The 20,611-nt window shown below is 37.7% G+C and overlaps 1 protein-coding gene across 6 annotated transcripts in view; it reads right to left on the bottom strand.

Moving 5' to 3' along the window:
* Window positions 1–6,102: 6,102 nt before the first annotated feature.
* LOC145662342 (uncharacterized) overlaps window positions 6,103–20,611 on the bottom strand; it is a 32,207-nt gene continuing 17,698 nt past the window's right edge. For 5 of the 6 annotated variants that reach the window (XM_081727839.1, XM_081727841.1, XM_081727844.1 and 2 more), the window contains 4 exons: window positions 15,683–15,820; window positions 14,029–14,180; window positions 11,331–11,466; window positions 6,103–7,032 (listed from right to left, as the gene is read on the bottom strand). In XM_081727839.1, coding sequence (XP_081583965.1) covers window positions 6,943–7,032; window positions 11,331–11,466; window positions 14,029–14,180; window positions 15,683–15,820 — 516 coding nt within the window. In that variant the 3' untranslated portion in view covers window positions 6,103–6,942. The remainder of the gene's footprint in view (window positions 7,033–11,330; window positions 11,467–14,028; window positions 14,181–15,682; window positions 15,821–20,611) is intronic. The other variant, XM_081727840.1, reaches the window with a different exon arrangement.

A 20,611-nucleotide genomic window follows, 5' to 3' on the forward strand; every position in this document is an offset into this window, starting at 1 on the left:
ATGTATATAATAGAGCGAAAAACATTTCTGTATTTCCTGATGCTTCGCAAAAAGGAAATTCTTTGTGTCTGGATATTGCTTTGTTCAATTAAAACTTGTCTATTGTTTCTAGTCTTTTTCCATTTAAATCCAAGAGTAAGGAGTATCTTCCTAAGTGAGTTGAGGCTGCCATCGAAATTTATGGACTGGGTTAATTTAGAGTGGACTTTTTTTTAGGGTTGGCCTTTGCTTTTCTGTTATATAAAAATCATTCACTGTCCGACCCACAACAGTTTCATTGAAGTCATCTAGTTCCGCCTTCCTCGATCTTCTGGGCCTTTCTTTATGCGGTGTTGTGAATGACGCACATGCACCCGACTCGATACTTGCCAGTTCATCTTTTATCCGACGTACTGAACTTAGGGACAAGCCAGTTGCTGTGGAAACTCTCTCTAAAACAGAACTTAATTTAATTGTAAGAGCTCCCCACACAGCTTCCGTTTTCATGAACTTATACACGTTCGCAACAACTTCCCGCGTTTGGCTGTGCAGTACTTTACCCTTGAGTTTACTTTGTACTGGTGCCATCACTGTACGGTTTGCAACACAGATCTACACGCGACACAACACGATACGCACCGTTTCAATGCTTATAACCGACTGACCAACACACCCCTTTCTTTCTTATCCCTCCGTGATGGACTCTTCCAATTCTACTGCGCATATTGGATACACTGTTCACGTCTAAATGCATGAGCTTTACTTCTGTGATACGTGGGGTCGTTCAATATGTACATTTCCCTAAGCTGTAAAATATTTATTTTCTTAAGATACATGTGTAAACTATACATATATTTGTAGATGGCTTTTCCCTCACTTCGCCATACAATTCCCATTGAGATTCAGGCATTTGTTTCACCATTGCATTAATTTCTTCAAACTCTTTGCAAAAAAACAGAGCTCTGGCTATACACTTTCCTTACATTCTGCTTCACTTCTTCATCTGTTTCGAAACGTTTATCTTGCAGTGCGGACTTTACGAGGGTCACTACGAAAGTTTTGAGATGTGAAATAACTTACATACTTAAAATCAATTTAACACTTATATTTTCTCTCACCATTACACTGTACATACTTTTGCATCCACGAAAACCACTTTTGGAAGTAGTCTTGCCAGTCTTTTTCTTCAAGTGTTGACAGTTCATTCTCATAAGCCACTACCCAGCTTCTACAGGCTGCAAAATCTCTTCCCACGCATGCGATCTTTGATCCTGGAGAACAGAAAAAAATCACACGGGGCCAGGTCAGGGCTATACGGCGGAAGTTTGACCTCCGTAGATTCTAAAAACTGATTTGTGATGTTGGCCGTATGTGCGGTCGCGTTGTCATGATGAAGCAGGATCCCATGCAATCCAGTTCTTGGACGCCGTTCCCGAAGCTTCTGGAACACTTTTGTTAGGCAAATATTGGTGTACCACTGAGCAGTAACAGCCCTTTGTTCTTCAAGTGGAACAGTTGCAACATGACCAGATTTGGAGAAGAAAGTTGCGACCATCTTCTTCCCCACACTTCGCGGTCGCTTCACTTTCGTGGGTGGATTTTCGTTTGGAAAGATCCAAACTGTAGACTGGCGTTTATTTTCAGGGTCAAATTGATAGATCCAAGTCTCATCACCAGTAACAATGTCAGAGACGCGTCGAAAATTGCCTCCATCAAATCTTGCAAGCATTTTCTTCACACCATTCCACACGCATGCGCTTCTGCTGTTCAGTCAAAGTGTGAGGCCCCTAACGAGATGAAACCTTCCTGAGCCGAAGATGATCATGAAGAATTTTTGTTACTGTTGGCAATCCAATGTCATTGTAGATTCAATGTCCTTGAAAGTTGTTCGAGAATTTTCTCGAATCATTTGTTCCACAGCGGCAATGTTTTCATCTGACACAGCTGTTGCCGGACGTCCAGCTCTCTCTTTATCTTACGCGATGTCCGGCCTCTTCTGAATTCACCAAACCACCGAAAAATTGTAGCACGGGAAGGAGCAAGGTCCCCAAATGCCCCCTGCAAACGGTCAAGGCTTTGTGTCGCGTTTAAACCATTGAAATCGTAAAGGATCATTGCCCGAAAATGTTCCCTTTCGAGCTCCATTCTAGACAGCCGACTGCTGCTCACATCAACAAACAAGTGAAGGCGATACGGCCACGCCGATAAGCGAGACAAGTTGAAACTTGCTTCGCATCAACAAACTTCCGATGAGAATGTCGCACTTATCAAATTAAAAAACTTGCATGGAATAACTATTGTGAAAGCAGCCATTGGTGAATGAAATTTCTACTTTTACGTCTCACGATCGTATTTTAGGTTTAAGGAAACGAATGATTAATGAAAGTAAATGATTATGAAACTATTGGTGAAATGAGAATGTGGGAACCCCGAGAAAATCCATGAATAATATGTTGTCCAGCACAAACTTGTCGCCGGGAATCGAATGTAGGACTTCTCCGAGTGGTGAGTATCTCTGATTCACGTGTCTCCAGCAGCCACTAATGAATAAGCAACTATTTCTTTTCACAGCAGCCGATTCAGGGAATTAAATGTCAATTTTATACAGGGTGTTTCAAAATGAATATCGAGGTTTTAAAGCTTTCTAGTATTTACTACATTTAGCGTGCAATTATATGGCACAAAACACATTCGATTTAGGGGTGTGTCGTTGCAACTGTATCATCTCATCGAGATTTGCTGACCCCCAGACGCGAACATTATTTGTGTATTCACATCGTCACTTAGGTGAAATGTCGATTTATCACTGAAGTCGACACGATCCAGAATATCTTCATTGTCATGCATCAACATTTCATTCGCAAAGTTGGTACATAAGGGTTTTAGAGCTTGTAAACATGAAATATTTAAGTTTTACGTCCCACAGTTTGCCGGCAAGGCTAAAGGAGACGATGATGAGAAATGAGTGAAATGGTAGAATAAAGAAAGTGGGAGGAAACGGGAGATCCCCAGGGAAACCCACGCACACGGGATTTGCCCACCACAAAGTCCACTTGGCGCGAGCTGGGATCGAATCAAGGACCCCATGCACCAGAGGTGAACGCTCTACCACTGAGCCACCACGGCCCCTTTAGAGCTTGTAGCAACTGCAAATGATAATGATGTAGTTGTAAGCGTCTCCTTAAAATTCTCCATACAGACGGTTGCACTGTAACTACAGATTTATTTTTTTTCAAAATGTAAAACAAAAGCTTTTGCTCACTAGCCACCATCTTTGCTACTAGCTCCTTCTAACGACAGACAGAGGAAACAGTGCATGCGCATGCGTGCGTACAAAACTGTTTGAGTTGCTCTTTCATTTGAGGTATTACTTATAGTTGCAAGTTAGTCTAATTGTAATAAATACTACAAAGCCTTAAAACCCTATACTTTGATGTATTTCTTTTGTGGAATTAGAGTTACTATACTGTGAAAGATACACATTTGAAGTTACATTTAACTACTCACAATGTAAATCCACTATATCGGTATCAGTGTTGCCAATTCTCAAGACTGCCTAGATTCTTTTGGATGTAACATTCATTATCTGTATTGAACCATGCGATAAATTTGAAGTCTATAAACGTATTATTATTTTATGTTCGATAATTTATAACATTTCATTGTTCTTCCAAAGTGCCTCTACCTTGATTTAATTTAAATTCCTTAGTTCAGGTGAAAAAGTGGTTCAATTGGTAAAGAAGTCTTATGTAGGATTTTTACTTTGTTCATGGTATACTTAGTTTCCCAAATGTGTTGAGATAATCCTGACACAGGTTTATTTAACTTGGTAGATTACACAGTACCTTTTGAACACAACGGGACTCATATAAATGTTTCTGTTTCAACTCATATAAATTCGAATTATTACTATGACTTGTATCAGAGGCACATGTTCAACCTGGAAACCGGGGACCAAAGGAAGACAAAGCAGTGTGCTAGCCATTTGATCACAAAGGGAATTTATAATTATGAAACTGATGAGTAATTCCGGAACGATTCATTCAAAAACAACGAATCCTTCAGTGGAATGAAAGGATCGAATCTCTAAAAGGAATAAAAGATGGATTTACTCAGTGTAGTCGATGGATCGAGTCCGTGAATTCGGTTAATGGAATGAAACAGACGAGTGGATCCGGTTGATGGATTGATATGGATAAAAGCAGTATTTCAGAACAGGAAACTGGTATGACGAACAAGCATATAACGAACATACTCACATGTCTAGAAAGAACCAAACCTTTTCTGTGGCCCTTGTTTGCATAGAACAAACAACAAGAAATCAGGAAGAAATGTGTCTCGCAACATCCCCCCCCCCCCCTACCACATCAACTTGCAAAAAGTTATCAGTTGATAGAAAGTGGTTTGATTAGTTCGGTTGTGAGGAGGAATTATATTGAAGACTCATATGGGAACTCAGGATCATTCAATTAATCGAAACCAAAGGATTTGATCCCGACGAAAGATCGAATCTCTCTTAGGAGGAAAACCCAATTAGAAAACCAAAGAAGTTGTAATAATACAACTTACTGGAACCAAAGGATTCGATCCGGAAGAACGAATTCTTGTTTGGAATGGATTCCGGAAAAAGAATCAAACTGCCTATTAATTTCGAACAAGATATTACCTCAAAATTGACCTACTCACTTCTCTGTCAAGAGTTCGATATAACTCATTTCCATTTCCTAGAGGATGCACACCAGTAAGACTATTTAAAGTGTAAAGATTTCATATTGATTTGTAAAATCAGCGACAAAAGTTCTTTCTGTTTGGCAAAATTTGCGGAATAACGATTGTATGGCTGGAACGTTCAGAAAATTGCATTCTTTTTAATTTACTGAAAACTGTACTCAAATTGTTCTTCCTTTCTGAAGTTATTTACGAAACTAATTACATTAAAAGGGAAGAACTTTTGTCACTGACTGCACACACTCGCATACTAGTGTATACTAAATAAAACAATGTTATTTACCCTAAGAGCATTTTATTTTTTCCTTACCTATAATTGAACTTCTAAAGGTACTAAAAATTTTCTTCAAGGTTGATTGCATTAGAAGAAAAACTCTTAACTGCTTATCTGGATGGACATTTTTGAAGGCAGAAAATAGTGTTCACAGTGCATATACTTACCTTTTATCAGATGTTGAAATTCGCAGATTTAGTTGACAATAAGAAAATCTACACGTGTCTTTACTTAATTTCTACAGTTTCAACATATAACCGAAATCTAAGAAGTAAATTAAGGAATGTCATCCAGATGAGTACATAGGTTGATCAATTAAGACTGATCATCACTATCTATGAAGTGAATACAACAGCAAGGCACAGAAAACGGTGTAGTGGGACAAGTGACGAATAGATCGAGCAAGTTTGAAGGCCATGACGTCAGGAATATGACCTTGGCAGCCGTTCAAGCACACGTAGTTTCAGTTTCGCATAAGGCAACACGGAAGTGACACGCTAAGAACAGTACAGAAATTCTGTTGACTATCTTGCAAAGATCAATGTTCCGTGTGTACCTCATCCTCCATATAGCCCTGATTTAGCCCCTTGTGATTTCTTTCTTTTTTTTCAACTTTGAAGAAATACCTCCGAAGACGGCGTTTCGCATCTTCAGGGACAGTGGTGAAAGCTCCCGAGGCGATTTTGAAGGATCTGTCCAAAAATGGCTTCCAGCATGTCTGATGACTGGCAAAAACATTGGGACAAGTACATCGCATGTAATGGGGACTATTTTGAAAAAGATTATCACGATTTGGAGGATTAGTACAGGTAATTATGTTTTACTCATTTATGGTCATTCTTTATTGATCAACCCTCGCAGTTAAGAGTTTTCTTTTGTAATACAATTAACCCTCAAGAAAATTTCAGTACCAATGGAAGTAGAAATTATTGGCTAAGAAAAACATAAAACGCACCCAATTAACACAAATTAAAGTAAAAGAAAGAATCTAGTGTTATTTATAAGAATCAATGTGGAAAATTTTAGTACGTACTTTTTTCCATCATGGTTGCACGATGACCACTGTACATAACAGATCCCAAAAGTGTTTTTTTATAGTATATATACTGAAACTACGAGTATGCATCCACGTAACATATATGTTTATTAAATGTACGTATATGCACATATAGCGAATGATTCTGCAATATTTATAAATCATACAATATAAATCTATCATAAGTGTCCATATTCACGTTGGAAAATAAACACACATTGACACTGAGGGCACCCACTTAGTTCTTCTTTCATTTTTTTTTTTTTTCGGCACTATTTGTTAACTTCATTAAGCAGTTCCCTAACTTCTAATATAGCAAGATCTAGGCATAAATGAATTAACAATGATACAATACAAAAGAAAATTAAAAATACCAGATACAAAATCCATAATGAATGAATTGAAAAATCGTGATTTCGTTTCCATGTTGGAATAGTTTTTCGCATAAAACGAGAAAATACGTATATATATATATATACCACTCTATCTAATGGTAAACTTGATTTCGCATCTATCTAAAGCATTGAGTCAATATTTTGTACAGTCGATTTATAAAGTATTGTCCCATCTGACTCAATTGCTTATGTCAATTATCTCGTAACGATGGATAAATTTGATCATTTCTGTATTTTATATATGTAAAAGAAAGGAACGATTAATCTACCCATTCAAAAAGATACTGACACAGAAATTGTATCAGTGGGAAGTACTTTTGACAATGTACATGTTTGTAAACGTACAAAATAGTTCAAATGAATTCTTTCTACGGTATGGAGCATTAGGTGTCATTGAAAGCGCGCACAGAATAAACGCTTTTCCATACACACGCAATTTATCTCCTGCGACGTTGCTTTTGAGGTTTTCTATTCCTTTCTTACAAGACTCTTCGAAACCAAAGGAATGTTCACACAAGCACAAGTTTCTCTTAGCTTCCACGAAATGTTGTGTAGCTGTATGGGCTAAGAAGCAATGGCACGTGGTAAGTGTCGTTCGGGTTCTTGATATCAAAAATGATCTGAAAGAAAACATCAATAATTAATAAAAGAATTGAAGTATAACAAAATATGGAAATAGTGTTCGCATCATTAACTCTTACCTCAGCGTTCGAAAGACAACATTCTGATGATAAAATTGATTATATTCCGAAATGGAAATAGGGCAAGGGAAGGAAGCAAGTACAACTAAACTCAATGCACTGTAGAATTCTCGCACACTGGATAAGCTCATCAGACTTGGTTTGAAACAATATGACGGCACCAAGTGAACTCTACATAATATTTTACACTTTATTCTATGCATAGTAACATATGCATCAAAAATATTGTAATATACCATGCATTTGTATTTACAAACATTCTACACGTACTCCTGTTTACAAACAACAACGACATGCACTTTACGACGGAGTACGATGGAGTACTACAAGGTGTGTGAGAAAAGTAATGAGACTGGCAACACTGCGGGCAATCTGGCAACGTTGTGTCTACCGGCCTGTGCTACACCGGTTTGTTTATCCCTTCCACTTTCTCAGCCCGAGTTACAACTCCGTACAGCTAACACATTATTTTTGACAGCACCATCAGTGAAGTTGTGTTTTTGTTGTGTGTGTTACAGAAATGGAGCATCGGAATTTAGAGCAAAGTTGTGCAATACAGTTTTGTGTTAAACTTGGTGAATCCGCGAGTGTGACTTCTGAAAAGTTGAAACAGGCCTATGGGAAATATTGCTTATCAAGAGTACAAGTTTTCCGCTGGTACAGATCATTTTTGGGAGGCCGAGAACACATTGAAAATGAACCTCGCTCAAGGAGACCTTCAACTTAAAAAACTGACGAAAACGTGTAACGTGTGAGGGCTCTTGTGAGATCAGACCGTCGTTTAACAATAAGGATGATGAGTGAACAGTTAAATTTAAACACTTTCACCGCACATCAAATTTTGACAGACGATTTGAACATGCGAAAGATTTGTGATAAAATAGTGCCGAAAAACCTCACAACTGAATAGAAGGACAATCAATAAAACGTGTACGTTGATCTTCTTGAGAGGACTGCCAATGACCAAGAATTCTTCAATTGTGTCATCACAGGTGATGAATCCTGGATATTTGAGTACGATCCTGCAACAAAACGGCAAAGCGAAGAGTGGCACACTCCGTCATCTCTTCGGCCGAAGAAATGTCGAATGAGCAAATCAAAGATCAAGACGATGCTGATTGTTTTTTTGACAGTGAGAGTATCGTGCACAAAGAATTTGTTCCACTAGGACAAATTGTCAATCAAGTGTTTTATAAAAGTGTCCTTGAAAGGCTCAGGAAAAGAGTGATTCGTGTGAGACCAGACATTGCAGTCAAGTGGATGCTTCATCATGACAATGCTCCGTGTCACACGGTCATTTCCATCAGTGAATGTTTGACCTCAAAACGCATTACTGTTGTTCTTCAACCCCCCTATTCACCTGATTTAAGTCCTTGTGACTTTTTCCTTTTCCTGAAATTGAAACATGTCCTAAAAGGACGTCATTTTGGAACTCTGGAGAACATTCAAAAGACTGTGACCGACCAGTTAAAAGCCATTCCAGTTGAAGACTTCCAGCGCTGCTACCAAGAGTGGGAACAACGACTCCGTCGGCGTATAGCTGCCCAAGGGAACTACTTTGAAGGGGATACCATTGTCGTTGAAAAACACAAAAACTTCAGTTAGCACAAAATCAGTCTCATTACTTTTCTAACACACCTCGTATACCTTACATTGGACTACTAAAAGTAGCAGACGACGGAAACTAGCGATACCACGGATCATATCACAACGTGGGAACAGCAGCGCCACCGCTTCACCGGAGCGCTTTATAACCCAGAGGCCTTCATGCACAGCCATCAGTTTCGACAGGTCAAATCCCCTTTCTGGGCTTGCAGTGGAGCCTAGGAAGTACCTACTCTAATCCAAAGCCTTAGCTTGCAGTAGAGCTAACAGTGCCTTGTCCTCCTGGCTTGCAGCGGAGCCTAGGAAGTACCTACCCTAATCCAAAGCCTTAGCTTGTAGTGGAGTTAACAGTGCCTTCTCCTCCTGGCTTGCAGCGGAGCCTAGGAAGTACCTGCCCTAATCCAAAGCCTTAGCTTGCAATGGAGGTAACAGTGCCTTCCCCTCCTGGCTTACAGTGCCTTCTCCTCCTGGCTTGCAGTGGAGCCTAGGAAGTACCTACCCTAATCCAAAACCTTAGCTTGCAGTAGAGTTAACAGTGCCTTCTCATCCTGGCTTGCAGTGGAGCCTAGGAAGTACCTACCCTAATCCAAAACCGTAGCTTGCAGTGGAGCTAACAGTGCCTTCTCCTCCTGGCTTGCAGTGGAGCCTAGGAAGTACCTACCCTAATCCAAAGCCTTAGCTTGCAGTGGAGTTAACAGTGCCTTCTCCTCCTGGCTTGCAGTGGAGCCTAGGAAGTACCTACCGTAATCCAAAGCCTTAGCTTGCAGTGGAGCTAAAAGTGCCTTCTCCTGGCTTGCAGTGGAGCTAAAAATGCCTTCTCCTGGCTTGCAGTGGAGCCTACGAAGTATCTACCCTAATCCAAAGGGTTAGCTTGCAGTGGAGCTAACAGTGCCTTGTCCTCCTAGCTTGCAGTGGAGCCTAGGAAGTACCTACCCTAATCCAAATCCTTAGCTTGCAGTGTAGCTAACAGTGCTTTCCCCTTCTGGCTTGCAGTGGAGCCTTGTCGGGAACCTAACACCTCTCTGTTTGCAGTGGAGCAGCGAGTGTCCTACACCTCCTCACGTAATTCGCTACTGAAGGGATCCTTCCATGACCGTGTGGTCGAAGGGATTCTATACCTACTTTATATTAGAGAAATTTACATTATTGTATTATACTTGTCGAATACTGTTCATAGTGAATTTTATAATAAAACCAGTAGTTGGAAACGATTACGGACTATAATTTGCTCTACCTACTCTATAAACGGAGAACATCACATACCGGGTGGGCCAAATATGTTTTCATATTAGGAAAGTAGTATCTACGCAACGTTAATTGGCAAGTTTTAGTGAAATCAAAGTGCGGTGCTGTTGGATTGCTGTCTATGGAATCAAACCACTGATTTAACAATGATTTCGGTATGCAAAGAAGGTGCAGTAATCCTAATTGAGGAATTTTGTGCGTTCGGTATAACAAGTGATTTTTGAGGCGAAAATATTTTGCAGAACGAAGAGTTGATATGTTATTTGGCTCTTCACCCTCTAAAACAAAAATAATATCAGAAAATGAACTGTTCTTTCCTTGTTCTGTCAAATTATGCAGTGGCGTAGTATGTTCAATTTGGAGTGTGTGGTCCAAAGAATGAGAGGGAAAAAACTTCAGCGTCCTCTGTATCGCAAAAGTTGTCATTTTCATGTGTTTCTTGTTGTTTCACGTCTTCTTTCCGTTCGAGGCGGTAAAAAAATATCTGCCGGGTGTTGTAAACTTTTAATATGGTTAATTTCAAAGTTATAATCAGCCAAAAATATCTCATATCGAGTGAATTTTCCTATTCTATCAGGTTGTGTATTCAATGATGTGAGACATTTTGCGTCGATGAACAGCTTGAATTTTCTGTTTAATAGAAAGTAGCGAAATTTTCGGAAGACATATATTATTGCATATAATTCACGTCGTCTTGTGATCCGTGGTGTTGCTGTAGTTTCCGTCGGCTGCTACCTGTAGTACTTCAACGTAAGGTAAATGTGGTTGTTGTTTGTAAACAGGAGCACGTGTAGAATGTTTGTAAACATAAGCGCATGGTACACTCATGTCCAAAATTATTGTCGCATATCTATAACTGTTTTCTTGTAAGAATATAACTTGATAATGATTTTGCAAGGTAGTTTTAATACTGGTACTATGTGTATAATCGGGAAATTTATATTTGTGGTAAATTTCATAGGAAAAGAATTATACATACGAAAATTATGAGTGAAATAAAATGTTGCTAAACGGACAAGAAAGATTTATTTTCGTTTTATTGTTCTTATTTACTGCTCTTTTGACATGAAATTTGTCACATACATGTCTTTGCCGATTATACACATACTAACATTATAAGAAATATTGGGCGAATTTGTTATCAAATTATATTCCTAGAAAAACAATAATTTTAAACATGAGTGTACATTACAATATTATTTACGAAGTTATAATTAAATAAGCAAAAGAAGAAAGCGTTTAAGTTACGTAATTCCACATAATGCTATCAATATATGCCTTCTATAGGTCAAGTCATTAGAGCAATAATTTTCACCACTGTCTGAGCTTAATACTCTACCTCCAAGAATATTCCAACTTACACTTACCTCAACAAATGGGTAAAAACATTCCTGACGCCTCAATTCGAAGTAACGGTCAACATCAAAATGCATTTTGTAGCGGCCGATGTTTAAAACACTGTTTTCAATGAAGTCTGTGAATCGCCCTTGTGAGTTGGTCATCCTGAAAAGACATTTCGAATCTATCACCAAGCGATGGAATCAATATAACAACAATTTTTCATTCAAAAGTTATAAAGATTTATTTATAAATTAAGAGGAAAATTTGGTAATACGAAAACATATCGTACAGAAATACAGCAAGTTTTCTACCTCAAGAGTAAGCACCATTTGTTGTACTCTTAAATAATGCAAATTATAGTACAGAATTATTTTACAAAATAAATGTTAATATTTTTGAAAAGTATTGTCGTGTGTTCTCTACATCAGTGGCAGTCGATTTACAATGTATCGTGGGTCAGAACAAAATAACCATACTTACGGGGCACGCAATATATATAAAGCACACAACGAAAATATTACGTATGTTCTATTCTCTTTTTTTCTGCATATCCTGTTCGTTTCATGTTTTTTAGGCCAGTTAGGGCTTGAATTGGTTCATTTGAAAATAACTCTACGGTACATTAAGAAATTACGGTACATTTTCCCTCTAAACTTCTAATGTAGTTAAAGCTTCAGGAAATGGCTTGGAAGAAGAGACATCCCAATACTGGAAGTTTAAAGTGATCTCTTTGGAAGGCAGGTATAGATTTTCTAACTGATGTGTTGCGTAATTCAATCGATGAATGACCACAAATATTTAAGGATGTATGCTTGCTAATGGCGGCTATTTTGAATAATTATTTGTGATTTTAGTTCATGATTCATCCATATAACTCATGTTATTAGGATTTTAAAATATCTTTAACCATTTTGTGTCAATGTACTTAAAACTTCGGGACAGTATTTATGGTAAGACTAGTAATAAACGAATTCCTTTCCCCCACTCAATCCCTCTTTATTCATTCTTCCTCAGTACTTTACCGTCAAAAACGTAAATTTGAATAAAACCCAATTAATGTTTAAGAAAATTACGAGATGTTAAAAAAAAAATCTATAGTAGTTTAAATATAGTAGAATCACTTTTTTTTTTTTTTTTTTTTTTTTTTTTTTTTTTTTTTTTTTTTTTAACTATCAGCATCATTAGATCAGAAATTTGGAGAGACTGTAACTTCGCTTATTAGACAGTTACAAGGTATTCAAAAATTGTAATAAATTTAGCGGTATTAGAAACCAAATAATCATATGTCAAGATAACTTTCACAAAATCAGATTGAGTTTCAGAGCGCCTTTAATGCAAGGGATCGTGAATTTCATTCCCGATGGAAAAGCATTCAAATCTGAACGCATTGCAGTGGTTTGGAATTCATCATAAGTTGTACGTTGATATCTCATATAGCCTTGGTACTGTAAAGAGACGCTGCACTTTAAAAAAATAAAAAATAAATAAAAACGTATTTTTAAAAATCCTTATAGGAATACTCTTTTCATTTGCTTTTTTGATCTTTATATTGAGTTTTAATCTCAATCTTTTCTTGACTAATGCACGCAACTATAGCATAAGTGCCGAAATACTGTATTTGAAAAGCAGTACTATGATTATTTTTGAGCTTAGTTTCTTGTTACAGTTTTACGTTTACTCGTAAATAACTACTTTTTTTTTATTTTATTTTTTTTTTTTTTTACAACTGATAGTATCATAATATGATTTTATAATTCTCAAGTATTAAAACAATGCAACAAATATTTAATGTTAAAAATCTAACTGTCGTTCTATAAGTTAACATTGAACGATTTATTTGGATAAGGGTTTATGAAGTATTTCCTTCAAAATGCGTTTTATTTTAATGATGACAATATTTGGATATTAACTCACTCAAAGTTTACCAAAGTATAAGACACAATAAGGATAAGCTTATATTCATAAAAAATATATAAAATAACAAAAACATTCGAGACAAAAAAATATCACATTCGCTACAGAACTCCTTTCCCAAATCATCCCTTCAATTAACAAAGGGGTTGGAGCACAATGGCTCAGAGTTAGTTCGATCTCAGGACATGGGAGTTTGCGATCAGCGGAAGATCCAAGTTCAAGTCCATACGGAAATCCTTACACATAGATGAAGAATCCAGGCTCGTTTTCCCCGTCTGTGGAAATCTCCCTTGCGTTGTGACCCCTCCATTAACTTAGGTACGTCACTGTATTCGTCACATATGACTTTCAGTGTAATCTTTACACCGAAGACAAATATCTTTCACATACACCGGTTTTTGAACGCCTCTGACGGTGCCGCTTTCGACGTAAGTTCATTACACATTTTTTGCTTACTTTCATCTCTAGTATCACTTCCTTCAGTTTGTCAGTGTATTACGTACTACACTGTATAAAACAGTTAACAAATCTACTTGGTACGGCATAAGCCTTATATAATTACTTTTCTACATTCAATTACGGACAAACAACAAATCCTACCAGTCAACAATGTAGAATTAGTTACGTTCAAAAGTAAACTCTCTCAATTGATTTTCGTTTCCTAATAAGATATAATTTTTACAGTTTTCTTTAAAATAAAGAAAAAAAATGCATACATGACGTAACTCATTTGTGTTGGTCAGATCATTCAGAAATTACACACTAAACATTATAATCAGGAATAAGACTCTTGAAAGCAAATGTACTCACCCCTCAGTCAGAAGAACCCATTTACTATCAATGAGTTTGTACAGAGAAAGGCTTAGCCCAGCAGCAGGCAATCCTCGTGATGTATCCAAGACATGTGTGGAAAGAGGACCCTTAGGAGGAGGAGGTTTTTGAATTTCCACAATTTTCACCTGCTGAAAAAAAAAATCTACGATTATTTTTTAAAGTATGCCACAACGTAGCTAATTTACAAAATCATGTTTGCCAGCAGTAGTGTAAAATACACACCGAATAATACTTAAGAGGGAGGTGCTATCCAGTTTTAGTACTGAAGCGGTTCTCAACCACTGTGTCGCGACATATTAGTGTGTCACGCAGTCCCCTAGGGCATGTCGCGAAATTTAAAATTGAAAAATAATGAAGAATTTAATAATAAGTGGTTAAAATCAACTTTGAGACATACTGTACCAGTCAACGCCTCAGTATTACATAGAGTCATTACATTATAAAAACTTATAGGGTTACACTATTATAATTATTATTATTATTATTAACAAAAATATCAAACAAGTGTGTCACGATGTCCTGGACGTCCCGTAAACTGTATCGTCAGTGAAAAAAGGTTGAGAACCACTGCCCTAGAGAATCTACACAAATTCTTATAGTGTCAAGGGATCTTAATAATTCATTTTATTAATTTAAAACATTGTTCATTTTAATTTTAAATTGTAAGAATTCTCAAAGATTATTTGTTTTGGTTGTGGTATGTGTAATGTCTGAAAACATAGTCTACGAATGTAAATGATGTAAATTGCCTATGTGATTGTAAGCATTTTTGTAATTTCATGTTTCACAGCAACACATTGCATCGGACAGCGTTATATAAGTTATGTAAATGCAGAGTGCTGACATGACGCTCCATTTTAAGAGGAATTGGTTAGCGCAAATTTCTTCAGAATCCCATATGCAATGTGTATGGTTTTTGACCCGAATTTTGAAAACCATCCGCTGTAATGCACGCATCTTTGGTTGTATAAATAATCCAGTCTTTTTGGTCAAGAGTCAGTGAGGAGAGAAGGAGTTCGTAGACATTCAACAGTCCGGAGACTGAACAGCGATAACAGTTATTGTCGAACAATTAGTGAGATATTGGAGCTCCAAGAATAACTTACCAATCGTGTCGCTGACAATTAGTATCTTGGATTTGGTGCTGAAATACTCCAAAGACTGCAGCATTACGCAGAGAGGATCTTTCGTAAAGTGGAGGTCAAAAGTCACCAAGTTGCAGGTATGAACCAGTTAACCTTTCCTACTTATACATTGAAAACTGATCACCCACCTAAATTTACATAACTTCTTATATTTTCGCTACACACACACACACTTCACACACTAAATTTTAAACAGAATACATGTTATCTCTTGCAATAATAAGTTTCTTTTATTTAACTCTACGGTTCTGTTTTGCCATCTCAAAACAGTGGTGGAGAAACCCCAAGCTCTATGTCCTAAGCACATTATAGGTGCGTTCTTAGACAAGGTAATTTAGGATGTACCTTACGCTAATGTTACCAATCTGGATTCGCTCAAATTCGCTCTACCAGAATTAAGGCTACATTCCACTCAGGTTTTACAGGAGTAACAACCCAGGTTGACAATAGGCTGGTTACGTTCTATTACAACAAACTATACTTACAGCAACTGGTTTACGGTCATCATTTTCACCATCTGATCTATCATCCATTCCTTCTTCTCGGAAAGAATTATCATAGTCATCATCATCATCATCGTCGTCGTTTGGTTTATCAGTTCGAGAACACTGGGTTTGGATGCTCTGAAAACAAAGGTAAAAATATGTTATTAGTTCGAAAAAAAAGTCTACATAACCCCCTACCTAACTAAATACTTGCTTAAATTTCCCATATGACGACAGTTAAGTACATCTGCAACTTATTAGCAAACATAACTTTTTAAGCACTTGATGAAGTGGTTTTAAATTCGATTCCTGGTGGGAACCACAAGGTTTTCGATGTGCATCAAACATCTTCGAATACTTGGGAAACTACTTGACTTAAGAGATACGTAAATTGTAATCTAGAAAGCTAGGAATGATCGTATTGCGAGTCTAGGTGCTGTAAGAAAAAAAGAAAGATGCATAATCTGTCTAGCCATAGCCCTTCGTGGGTTCTCTCGCTGTTTTTCTTGATTTTTCCAAGTAAACAGTAATAAAGCACGTACGTATGGGAAATATTTTATATAGCAGTGGGTGTTTTCTTAAAGAATCATTCTCAGGATCCCACCAATATATTGTATGTACATATAACTAATTGTATCCACGTTAGGCTTAGCCTTCTAAAAATACCCTTTCTTTCTTCTTCTGTTTGAGGCTGAGATAGCGGCGCAAAAATATCGGCAAATAATATGGCAGCTGGTCGCCCACCTTGGAGGTAGTTCGGCCGGTCGCTAGCGGATGGTGCTGGAGCAGGCTTAGGCTTACAGAATAAGCTGTTATACCAAGTTTTTTTCTTCTTCTTTTTTTTAGTAGTATAAAGGGCGTTCAAAAAATTCTGCAAAGATGGATGTCATATTTTTTATTAGCTGCAATATAATGATGAAATTTTAAGTGAACATACTTTGATTCCTTGGCTTCTAAATGGTAATAATGGTTGTTTGCTATTGTTCACAAATGGACACGGAAGTACATATCAGGACCTGACAATAGTCGGTAATGTAATTCCTGTTCAAAGCCGGTGATAAATCAGCCATACCAATTCACAGCAAGTTACTTCCGGTTTATGGAGATCACATATCACACCGCATCAGTATCCAATATTGGTTGCAGCGGTTTAAACATAATGATTTCACTCTTTTGGATAAACCAAAATATGGTAGACCATCAAAGTGAAAAAAATGAAATCTTTAAGTTTTACGTCCCACGTTTATGCCGGTTAGGCTAAAGGAGACGGTGAAGATGAGAAATGAATGAAATGGTGGAATGAAGAAAGTGGTAGGAAACGGGAGAACCCCGAGGAAACCCACGAGCGCCTTGTTTGTTCACCACAAAATCCACACGGCGCGAGCTGAAATCGAACCAGGGACCCCAAGCACCGGAGGTGAACGCTTTTCCACTAAGCCACTGCGCCCCCATCAAAGTGCAGTGAACGGGATAAGTGGTGTAATTTTTATGGACTTTTTGGAACATGGCTCAACAATTAACAAGGATTATTATTGTTTGTCACTGGATAGACAGACCAAGAGACCGGAACTGCAAGACAAGATCATCAAACTCCATGAGAATACCAAACCTCACACACCTATGACGTTCAACAGAAAATCATGAAAATGGGATGGGACGTTATCCCTCAGTTTCTCAATAGTCCGGACTGGGCTCCTTTGGTTTTCTTCCTGTTTGGTCGTCTGAAGGCCACCTGCGACGAAAAACATTTTACAGTGACAAGTTCCTCATTTCTTGTGTGAAACAATGGTGTAAAAGTCAGCCACCTGAATTTGACCAAAGTGGATTCAAGGCATTGAAAGAATGCACGAGATGCGTCACAGTATATGAAGGCTATATTGAGTGACATGGTCTTGTAGTCACAGGATCCAAGTTTGTTCAGCTAAAATTTCATTATCATATTGCAACTAACAATAACCATCTGTGCAATACTTACTGGATGTCCATATACAACTAAAAATAAGTAGTCTTCAACATTCCTTTTTTCTAATATCTCTCCTTGGAAATGAATCTGGAATACATAAATATTTTCACTGTAATTAAAAGTTTAATGAAAAGTAAAATTCTTATTTTCTTCTTGCCATTAGCCGGATAGCCACCCAGTTATTCGACAGATGCTGCACGTAATGTGTGGAAATGAAACGAAGGTCCCAGTCCCTGATCGAAATATGTATTGTAAGATGATTTAGTTCGCACCCAATCAATGATTTCTTCCTAATCAGAAATAGTTAAGAAATCTGGGAATCTAACTTGAACCCACACAATAATTACGCTCGTTAGAAATCTGAGGACTCTCCGAAGTAATTGGCATATTATTTAAGGAAAATAATAAATGAGCACGAGCGCACAAGTTAATTCGCGCCCTCATATAGGAGCGCCACAGCTGGTTGCTTTTGTTTAAAAGAAAAAAAAAATAAATCGAGAAGAAACAAAGGGAATGGTTCTCCCTTAGGGAAGCTGTTTTAAAAAACGAAAAGTGCCTTGAAGTTTCTTCAAAGATTGAAGCTAGGAGGAAATAAAAAAGGTTATTTATACATGTTAACAAAATATACTGAAGAAAATATCAACGAATTCGTTATACAGTAAAACCTGCCTTCAACAGACCCTTTATTAAACGGAAACTTGTCTTAGAAAGAAATATTTCACGGTTCTTTAAATATAGGAGCAAAACATGTGGTACGCGGACAATGGAAATCAAAATAAGTATTTTAACGGAAAAATTCAAGTTATGGATTGCAGCATTTAGAAAGTTTTTAGACACCCATTGAGAGGTAAGATACATATATACAATACCTACGTTGTCAGCGAAACAGCGGTGCAAACCGAAACACACACAATGGATATAGATACCTTAATTGAGAATTCTACGTAAAATCTGAAAGAAGAGGAGGAGGAGGAAAAAGAGAAATATGACATTCAACTGGAAGAAGAGTGTAGGGTAAAGATTTATCGAGATGCAAAAGTTTAAAGAAACTGTATCAATTTGCCTTACGTCAAAATGACACTGATATATTTGGTGTGGTGACTCAGGTTAAATTGTTTGTGGAAAGTCGGGCAGTCAACCAGTAATGTGTACAGAAAACTTTCCTTAACTATAGGAAAAATAGTTAACGTGCGTACAGTATTTTTTCCTGTTCATTGTAAGTTTTGCATGTATTAACTCGCAGTATAAATAATTACTGTAAATTGACTAAGGTACGTAAAGCATATTGTTTTATCTTACATGTTCATTATATATATATATATATATATATATATATATATATATATATATATATATATATATATATATATATATATGCATACAGGGATTGGACAAAAAAAAAAAAAAAATCTAAAAAGTTTGCAAAAGGTGAAAATCATACCTAGTATGGTGTGGGGCCTCCTTTTGCGTCTAAAACAGCTTGGATCCTACGTGGAATGGATGTATACAGCTCCTGAATCGTGGTGTGTGGAATTTTGTACCAGTGTTCCTCCAAAACTTGCTCCAGTTCCTTAAGGGATGCTGGTGGAGGGTAATGAGGCCGAACAAGCCTTTCTAACTCAGACCACAATGGCTCAATGATGTTCAGATCTGGTGATTGTGGGACCCAGGGGAGGTGTGATAGCTCCTGGTCATGCTCCTCAAACCATGATTTCACCGTTTTTGCAGCGTAACAGGGTGCCAAATCATCTTGATAGATGCCATCACCATCAGGGAACAATACTTGGGCCATGGGTAGAACCTGGTCCCCCAAAATGGCCTCATACGCCTTAGCATTCATCATTCCACGCAGGGCTATGATGGGACCTGCAGAAAACCACGATATCACTGCCCATATTGTAACAGAACCACCCCTATGCTTTAGTTAGGAGCACACAGACTGTACCATAAGTCTGCGACGGTGTTCTCCACACGTAAACACGATCGGTTGTTGGAAACAAGGTGAAGATCGATTCATCGGACCACATTACGTGTTTCCACTGCTCACGAGTCCACGTCTTGTGGTCCTTGCACCACTGGATACGCCTCTTCGCATTTACTGCTGTGACCAGGGGTTTGGCGATAGCGGCCCTGCCATGAATTTTCATTTTATGAAGTTCCGTCGCACTGTTTTCGATAAAACCGGGTTCTGTAGGCTGGAATTGAGTTCAGACGTAATTTTCATTGCAATGGTCTTCTTTTCAGCTGCTACAATCCGTTTTAATGCCCTCCGGTCCCTATCTGATAGGATTGTCTTTCGACTACTGTTGTGCTTTGAAGACGTCGTTTGCCCACGAATTGTGTATGCCCTCGTGACATTGGACACAGTGCCTTTCGATACCCCCACAATGTTCGCCACTGTTGCCACTGAAGCTCCAACCAGACGGGCACCAAGGATCATGCCTCTTTGGAAGTCTGTCAGGTCACCCATTTTACCGCACCACTTTCACACCACGACACTCACAGGTGAACTGGTTACTGCTGACGGAAGAGGAAGATCCACATGACACATTGAAAACAAAAAACGATCGGCAACCGCAACACGTGTTGTACAGTGGAGGGCTAAACTTACGTGTTCTGTATGAAGTGTTTTTAGATTTTTTGTCTACCATATATATATATATATATATATATATATATATATATATATATATATTAATTTTAAGACATAAATAAATGAATTAGTAGCTTCCTCAGTAGAATATTGCAAAGTTAAGATTAGTTTCTCAAGGATACAAATGCTGTTACTGTCTTTCGAAAGCAAATGCGATGTGCGTATTAATTTCCGAAATAATTTCACGGCAGGCACTATACAGTATACGGATTAACTGTCAATAAAATGAAAAAAAAAAAAATGTTGAAGTTGATTCATTTTTAAAGTTTAATTTTTAGTTACGGAAGACGCTTACTGTATTCCAGTTCTAATA

The sequence above is a fragment of the Thermobia domestica genome, chromosome 10 (genome assembly GCF_964235325.1).
Source record: "Thermobia domestica chromosome 10, izTheDome1.hap1.1, whole genome shotgun sequence".
NCBI classification, from domain to species: domain Eukaryota; kingdom Metazoa; phylum Arthropoda; class Insecta; order Zygentoma; family Lepismatidae; genus Thermobia; species Thermobia domestica.